We start from the raw sequence: 9,415 nt of genomic DNA, 5'->3' as shown, positions 1-9,415 counted from the left end.
CTGTTTAGAAGCCGAAATTACACTATAGCTCTTACCATCTGAGCTACAACAGATTCCATGTTTGTTTAGGAACGTTACATTATTTAGTCCTTTCAAGGGGCTAGATCTAACTTCTATTCGACTTTTGTGGAGGTGAGGTGAGGCTATACCATCGCCTCCACATAGATCAGCCACTGTCTTTACTCATATCAGGGACTGTCTTTAGCGAGATTGTTTTAACACCTTCGGGCATTGTTTATAAAACATCCTTATATTCATTGCAGCAAGAAAATCCCTTTTAAAAAAAACAGTCCACTTAAAACTTAAAAATCGGGAAAAACTCAGCATTTTTCTCTCTCGACTAGTATTCTCTTTTCAGACCCAAAATTTTCTCAAATTGTCTCTCTAGATCCTCCATTACCCTTTTCTTCCGAATCTCTCCTTTGCCCTAAAATATGATTCCATCTCTACATAACCCATCCATTGATGCCTGTCCTTCGAGACCCTCTTTCCCATCCCTTTCTCTCTCTCTACCTCTCTTTACTGTCTCTTGTCTCTAGAAAAAATTTCAGCTTCATTTGGGACGAAAATCTGACTTGGGTCTTCTCTATTTGATGAGATTTTTTGTGGGGAGGGGATAAGTAGATTGAGGGAGAGAGAGACCTTCAGCAATGGCACCCAGTTTTGATTTTGCAGCATCTAGTCTTCTATGTGGTGAAGCTAACCTCAGTCTTATGTGTTTTGAGGAATCTGAATATGGGTTTATAAATGATGATGGTTCTGATAGAGAAGTTTGTGAGGAAAAACCCCATCAAACTGATAATCAAAACCAGACCTTTTTCAATAGTGGGGGTTTTTCTTCGATGGGGTTTTCTTTACTGAGTAATGAATGTATGGTTTTAATGGTAGAGAGAGAATCCGATCATGCACCAAGAGATGATTACTTGAAGAGACTGAGAAAGGGGGACTTGGATATTGGGGTTAGAAGGGAAGCTGTTGATTGGATTAGAAAGGTGGGTTTTAAGCTTCTGATCTTGATATTTATGGGTTTTTCCAGAAATGGTGTATTTCATTCTTAATTGGTTCGTTGATTTTCTTAAATGGGTATTTTGTTTAGTGTTAATTGACATGATCCTGATCTTTCTATGTCTGCTTCAATGATGTTTGTGTAATTCACTTGATTTACTTTGTTATATCAAGTTTGGGTTTTTTCTTCAAATTCTAAATGAGGTCTAGTTTGATCTCATTTTCTTCATTATTTTTGGTGATTTGTTCTCTGATTCTGAAGGTGATCTTACTGCTCTCTCAGATTTGATTGTCTTTAACTATTTTGATGTAATTTCAATTGGATTTGATCTTCTCTAATTCATCTAGACATTCTTGTCAACTTGATGTGGTTTGTGAAATTGAATTTGCAGGTTCATGCACATTATATGTTTGCACCATTGACTGCGTATTTAGCTGTAAATTATTTGGATCGATTTCTTTCAGCCTATGAACTTCCTGTAAGTAATTGACATTCAAGTAGCTGCACAAATTTGTCAACTTTCTCCATCTCTAGCTCTTTCTTGTTTTGATGTTCATAATGTCTTCCCATCTGTAGAGAGGAAAAGTTTGGATGATGCAGTTACTAGCTGTAGCTTGTTTATCTATAGCAGCCAAAATGGAGGAAAATGAAGTTCCATTGTCTTTAGATTTACAGGTGAAGAAACAATCATGTCAAATTAGATAATAGTATTAGTTTCAAAACTATGGCAATAGTCCCACATTGGGAATGGGCACTCGGACAACCAAGAAAATAATGTCTTGGTCCTCCCCACTCACTCATTGCCAATTGGTTTTGAGTTGGATGACCACAAACTTAACCAAAAACCAGTATATGTTATTGAATTGATGAAAAATTGCTTTCTTTCTATCTATATCGGATTGTCCTGATAATATAAATGGGTTTATGATCAGATTTGTGAATCCAAATTTATCTTTGAAGCTAAAACAATTCAAAGAATGGAACTTCTTGTTCTTAGCACTTTAAAGTGGAGAATGCGATCAATTACTCCTTTCTCCATGGTAGATTATTTCCTTTTCAAGATCAACAATGATCAACCTCCACCAAATTCATCGATCGAGCGATCAGCTCAACTCATATTAAGCACAATTAAAGGTTTGTTAATTAGTTCTATTTGTAATGTGATGATAAATCACAAATCTAGAAAGAGTTAGGAAAGGGTCTGAACTTCTATTGTTGGTGATTATTAATGCAGGAATTGAGTTCTTGGAATTCAGAGCTTCTGAAATTGCTGCATCTGTTGCTATATCTGTATTAGGAGAAAACCAAGCAATGTTGGATTTTGACAAGTCTGTATCATCTTTCACCCAATATGTAGAAAAGGTAAAACCATAACTCTTTCTTCTGAGAAATGTTTCTTAACCTTGATTCTTAGTGAGTCAGACTAATATAGGCAATGGGGAAGCTGAATAAACTTGAGAACAATAAGTAGAAGCAATGGAAAACGATCATGAGTATCAATTAAGAGTAGAAGGCGAAGGAAATTTATGTAACCAAGATTTATTAAACTTCAATTAAGAAAAACAATTACAGGGAATCGGCTGCCACAAGCCTTCCTAAATCAAGAGAAACACTGATTTCCTAATTCTAATTAACTTTTAATTCCTAATTTACTTTAAAAGGGAAACTCTTTGGTTGCTGGTCCTCATCATTAACCTAGAATCTGATGTAGCATCTTCCTGACCCTCGTACTTTTATCGCCTGTTTGTTGAAAATCTGCATGATTTAAAACCAAAGGTGCAGACTGTGACATCAAAGCATTAAGTAAGATCTGGGTCAGCCTTTAAGTGAATGTAGCTCTTTTTCTGAGAAAAGTATATTGTGCCCGAACAGTCGTCTGACACTAGTCTAGTGGCTCTTGTGCCGAGTTACCACCTCCTGATTCCTGAAATGTGCGAAAAGAAGATGTGAAAAATGAAATTTGTCTAATTGCTAGCCAGGTAGTGCCCAAGTCCAAGTCAGGCATCTTGTTCAGGCACTATAACAAATCGGCCACATTAAAATTACCATCTGGGGAGGTCCCGTTTGATATCCAAAAACTGCTCAGCAACAGTCGGACAAGTGGGTAATGTTGGGTGAAGCAGAAAAGTTTGGGTAGAGCCGGATCTAAGTTCATTGGTTTTTTAGGGTGGTCCATAAAGTGTTACTCTTCTGATCTAGTTCTTGTGACCAAGTTGATAAATTTATGAGTTTTGTTTGTTTTCCTGTATGGGTTTGCAGGGAAAAGTTCTGAAATGCGTACAAGTAATCAAAGATATGTCGATTAAGGAATCTACTAAAGTTGGGACTGGTTCTTCAGTACAGTCTGTGCCTCGGAGTCCAATTGGGGTCCTTGATGCTGCATGTTTGAGCTATAAAACTGATGGATCAACAGGCGAGACATGTGGAAATTCGTCGCATTCAAGTCCAAATGCTAAAAGAAGGAGATTAAACAAGCCAACAGAAGTATAGTTCAAGTTATCAGAGATATAGTTTTATCATCTATAGCGAGGCAAGTAGTGGGTTTTCATTTCTAACCAAAAATCGTTTCAGCGTTTACTTTGTTTGAAATTTGGTGTGATTGTGAACATATGTAAGGAAAAGATAGGTTAGATTTGGATTAGCCAAAAAACCCAATAAAAAAGAAAGATAAAATTAGAACAGAAGAATAAATTGTGGGGATTGGTGTCAACAGTTCTAGTACTTATTTTTCAAACGGAAAGATTCGAACTCTGGTTTCTCCGGTGGAGAGACATATGTTACCACTCAAAAAAAGTGAGTTCACCCGTTGTTCTAGTGCTTTTTAGGGTGAATGGAGTTGCATTTTGAGCATCCATAGGAGAGAGTAGAAATATTTTGAAAACTGTTTGGAAGAATATAGTTTGTTGTAAGCTTCATTCCAAAAGAAGCAAGGGAAAGCAAATTGTGTGGGTGAGATTGGGGGAACATTTGCCATTTGATGGTTTTAGGGTTTTTTATCTCATTCTAGTTTTTTCTTTTCAATTTTTAGTGTTCTTTTCTTTACTTCTATGAAATTTGGAAGAAAAAAAAAACTCATTTCCTTGAGGAAGAAAAAGGGAGAGCACCCAAATAGTGAAATCAGGATAAATAGGGAGAATCTTTGTTTTATTTTATTTGATTTTTTTGTTTAAATTTTCATCTTTGTGGGTACAATATTATGGAATTAATACTATATGCCATTAACTTTGAATAGCTTCTTTCATCAAAAAAAAAAAAAAAAACTTTGAATAGCTTCTTTCTTTAATAAGTATTCAGGTGGCAATCTGTCATCACATATTTGTTTGATTGTGTGTCTGCTAGGAATCTGGGGTTTGCTGCACACTCTCTCACTTTTATGTGATAAAGGGTTAATTCTGTTTTCGCTTCTAAAGACTACTAGCTCACCAAAAAACAACTCAACCTGAGAGAGAGAGAGAGAGAGGCAAGTTCTTGTAAGAGAACCTGGAGTTCTTGTACCTCCATCACGACAGGTTTAGAGCAGGGGTGTACATTTAGTATCTGAATTGATTAATCTGATCCAAACTGGTTTGAGCAGTTTGGAGACCAATCCAATGATTATCCAAATTGGTTCGTATACTAAAAATTAAGACGGAGGGGTTTGGTTTGGTCCATGGATTTGTTTGACGGATGACCGACAAAATCGAACCAAACCATTTATCATTATCTTTTATATATTAGATATGTAAGCACATATGATTGCGCATGATGCGTGGTGGAGATTCAATTGTTTATCATTTTTTTAGTCTTTCTCGAATGTTAATAAACTATGTTGAATTAATCAAGTACATATAGACTTAATGGTTGGTGAAATAATACTAATTTTTAACACGTTCTGAATATAATTATAGCAGGTTTTAAAATCGAAAACTCAAAATTTTGTTCTTGGCAAAATTTTAACCTTTGGTTCATTCATCCAACCATTTATAACCCAATAAATTCATAGAGGGGTCAGGAGGAACAAGGGACCATGTTGCATTTCTTTGTAAAGCCTGAAACTCCTCTTTCATACTCCCTCCGTCCCATTTTGTTTGTAGTTTTGGGGAATCCAACTTATTAAGAAGACCTTATTTATTATTGACAAAAAAGATGCAATTTCCTAAACTACCCTCATTTAATATAGAGTATTTCATTAAATATTTCATTGGTAGAAGTGTAGAACCAATTAGAACCTTTTATTGGTATTCAAAACAAAGGGTAGTTTTGGAAGTCCCATGATTTTATTATTTGAATGAATGTTATAAAAGGAAAGTTAACAAACATTTTGGGACATCCATAAAAGGAATAACAACCAAACAAAATGGGACGGAGGGAGTAGCATTTACCCATTTTGGATCAGAAGCAGCCTCCTTGAAAGTTTAGGGTTCCTTATGATGAAGTAGTAGGGTAAGGAAAGATTGAGAAAGTGGGTGTCTGATTGAGAAATGAGAAATGTAATCAGGAATGCACTTGGGTTTAGAAATACCATTTCTTAATCTAGTAGTCATTCTATGACTTGGTTCAGGTGCAGAAGACTCATTTGCTGAGGTACTGAGATGTGGTGACTCTTCAATGATTGGAACACTAGCAACACTTGGAGCTATAGAAGCTAAAGGCAGTTGCAAAGTAATTGGTGGCTTTTCAGAAGTGGAAGTGGATAAGTTAGACTCAGCAAATGGAAAAGTAGTTTCCTCAAAAACCACATTTCTAGAGATATAAAGTTTTTGAGAATAGTCTAAACACTTATAGCCTTTGTGAGATGAACTATAACCAATGAAAACACACCTAGAAGACTTTGGACTGAGCTTGTCCTGCCTGATAGCTCCTAAATGAGGATAACACAAGCAGCCAAAAGTTCTTAACAGAGAGTAATCAGGAGTTTTGTTGAACAATACCTCATATGGAGATTTGCTTTGAAGAAGCCTTGTAGGAAGTCTACTTATGGTGAAGACAACAGTTGAGAATGCCTCAAACCAATAGCATTTTGGTGAGTTTGACTGACATAGCAATGAATTTCCCATCTCAGTGATTTGTCTATTTCTCCTTTCAGCTCTTCCATTCTGTTGAGGAATGTAAGGACAAGAGCTTCTAGGTAAAATACCACATTGATCCAAATAATTCTTGAAGTCACCCTTAGTCAATTCCAAAGCACCATCACTTTGAAAATACTTAATAGAAGTTGAGAAGAGATTCTCATTAGAAGACTTGAATAACTTAAAGTATTTGAGACTGTCTGACTTATATTTCAAAGGGTAAATCCACAAGAACCTACTGAAATCATCTAAGAACAATATGAAATACTTTTCACCATCAATACTAGGCTCAGGAGAAGGAGCCCAAATGTCACAATGAATTAAGTAAAAGCGGGATTCAGTATAGCTTTCTGAATTAGGAAAAGGTAGTAATTTACTCTTAGCTAATGAGCAAGGATGGCATAAGCTTTTAGAAGGTTTATCTTGAACTGAAATCAACTTATTCTTTGAAAGAAGATGAATAATGGTATCTGATGTATGACCTAGTCTAGTATGCCATACTGAAAAAGGAGCAGCTAAAGAGACTACATAAGCACATTAGAAATCATCTTCTTGTATCCCAAATATAATAGGATATAGATGATTTCTTACTGACCCTTCATTTAAAATGTCATCAGACCATAAATCTCTTATTTGATATCCCCATGGAGTAAATTTCATTGAACATTGATTGTCATATGTGAATTTTGAAATAGGAAGAAGGTTCCTTTTGAGTTTAGGAACATATAGCACATTGAACAAATCAAAATTGTAACTTTGAGTATGGAGTTGAGCATTACCTGTAGCAGCAATAGGAATGGACAGATCATTACCCACCATTGCAGAATCCGAGCCCTTATAGACTTGTTGATCAATGATAGTAGTAGGATCATTTGTCATATGGCTTATGGCACCAGTATCAGCCAGTTAAATTTTCTCAGTGACAGTGTTAAGAGCCTCATTAGTAATCAAGTCTTTTGAAGGTAATATGACCACCATATTAGCTTCTTCATTAGAAAAATCATCTGAATTATAGTCAAAATATGACTCATATAATTCCTCCTCTATTGGAGAACATTTTTCCCTTTTATCATTTTTACATTCTTCTGTACTCTCTTACAGATGGATTCCAGCAAAATTGCCCTTATTAGGCTTGAATTGCTGTGAAAATCTCTTTTGAGATTGATTGTTATCATTTTTACTTTGTGGACTTTTGATAGAGTCATCAGGAGCATATCTATATCTACATTTTGAGGCAAAATGTCCCCATCTCTTACAAATACCACAAGGCACAGTAGAGAAATCAAATTCAGAGGCTGTTTCTTCTGAATTTTGACTAAAAGAGGAAGATCCTTTACTAATATGAGGAGAAGATTTACCTTGATCTCCATGATATGAATTCCTATAAGGTTGATGAGATTGAATAGCTCGTTTGGAATTATATGTTTTCATATTTCTCATGTTTTGGTAAGTAACAATGGGTTGTTCAAAGAGCAGTGGTTTTGAAGATTGATGTGAATCCTTCAAAAGAATGTGGTAAGAGGGTGATGAGGGCGTTGATGATCAAGTTGTTAAGGTTGTCGGCAATGCCGATAAATTCAAACTTCAGATATATGACATCTATTTTTCTTAGCAAGTTTAAAACCCAATATCTTGTTGTGAAGTTGCACGACGAGAATCTTCTACTATTTGTAGGAACCGCCTCCCTTCGACAAGAAACAGTTCCTGGCATACATGAAAAATCACAAACCACTCAAGTCATTTTTAAAACCTTTCATCTTTCTCTTGATGAAGTGATTGAAACCCCAAAAGAAATTTCTCTATGTCATTTGATCAGTCCCTTCTACTAATGTTCTAATCAATTCTTCAAAGTCCTCATCAAAATATCTCTTTCCAACTTAAAAGGCAAAGATGATGATACCCTGTCACGTAGCACCGCTGCGACACTGAAATCTCAGAGTCAGAAAACCTCAAAGTGAGAAGATACCTTGTTGAAATTTTTATCACTGTATTTATGAAGACTCAAGAGAACAATGATGTCTTAGCCTATACGGATTTAAATTATAGAAGTTATAGTATATATGGATTCAAATTATTGAAGTTAATATTATTTTTTGTATAAGATGGATTCTTTTTTCCCTCTCAATTGTGTTTCAGTTGGAGCGTTACAGACGCAATTACGCAATTTTCATCCTTCCATTGCAATCATGAATGACAATTGGTCAATTGCGAGGCAATAGTAAACCTTTATCAAATCTTCATTCTCTCCGTCTTCACAATGCACTTTTTTCGCTCAATTTATGCTTCCTTCTTCAGCTTATGGCACCAGTATCAGCCAGTCAATATTTCTCAGTGACAGTGTTAAGAGCCTCATTAGTAATCAAGTCTTTTGAAGGTAATATGACCACCATATTAGCTTCTTCATTAGAAAAATCATCTGAATTATAGTCAAAATATGACTCATATAATTCCTCCTCTATTGGAGAACATTTTTCTCTTTTATCATTTTTACATTCTTCTGTACTCTCTTACAGATGGATTCCAGCAAAATTGCCCTTGTTAGGCTTGAATTGCTGTGAAAATCTCTTTTGAGATTGATTGTTATCATTTTTACTTTGTGGACTTTTGATAGAGTCATCAGGAGCATATCTATATCTACATTTTGAGGCAAAATGTCCCCATCTCTTACAAATACCACAAGGCACAGTAGAGAAATCAAATTCAAAGGCTGATTCTTCTGAATTTTGACTAAAAGAGGAAGATCCTTTACTAATATGAGGAGAAGATTTACCTTGATCTCCATGATATGAATTCCTATAAGGTTGATGAGATTGAATAGCTCGTTTGGAATTATAAGATCTATTACCATATTTTGGAGGAAGATTTTTCACATAATAAGCATAAGACTCATCATCATGAGATTGAGTCTTCATCCATTGTTCATGATGAATGATACGAGTTCTAAGTTCAGCAACGGAAATAGGTGTTTCTCTTTTGTTATGAATGGCAATAACAAAAGGACTATACTCCTTTCCTAAACCTTTGAGAACAATATGACTGAGTTCCTTATCGGACAATCTTTCATTAACAGCTACTAATGAATCAGATAATATCTTTACCTTTCGAAGATAATCTGTTGCAGAAGAATCGCCTCTTTTAATATGTTGAATTTGTTCTCGAAGTGAAGCTATCTTTGCTTCATATTCCTCAACATAATTTAGCTCAAGATATTTCCAAATTTCTCTAGATGTTTGAAGACCTAGAACATCAGTTGAGATTGAATGAGTAATAGTTGCCTTCATACATGATTGGCAAAATTATCAGTTTTCCTCCATTGAAGATAAAGAGGATTTGGAATTTCAATATGATTATCAACAATTGA

At 35.2% G+C, this 9,415-nt stretch overlaps 1 protein-coding gene across 1 annotated transcript; it reads left to right on the top strand.

The window, feature by feature from the left end:
• The first annotated feature begins 266 nt into the window (after positions 1-266).
• LOC147545065 (cyclin-D4-2-like) lies at positions 267-4,027 on the top strand. Its single transcript, XM_086636793.1, has 6 exons — positions 267-992; positions 1,398-1,484; positions 1,583-1,681; positions 1,939-2,140; positions 2,241-2,368; positions 3,266-4,027. The coding sequence occupies exons 1-6, from the start codon at positions 651-653 to the stop codon at positions 3,494-3,496; spliced, it is 1,089 nt and encodes a 362-aa protein (XP_086492919.1). The 5' UTR covers positions 267-650; the 3' UTR covers positions 3,497-4,027.
• Positions 4,028-9,415: the final 5,388 nt, after the last annotated feature.

This window comes from Eschscholzia californica, unplaced genomic scaffold (genome assembly GCF_041429995.1).
Source record: "Eschscholzia californica isolate CP2 unplaced genomic scaffold, dmEscCali1.0.p SCAF_4, whole genome shotgun sequence".
Taxonomy (NCBI): Eukaryota; Viridiplantae; Streptophyta; class Magnoliopsida; order Ranunculales; family Papaveraceae; genus Eschscholzia; species Eschscholzia californica.
Note: the sequence above shows the minus strand (reverse complement) of the source record. Positions and strands in the feature narration are given on the sequence as shown.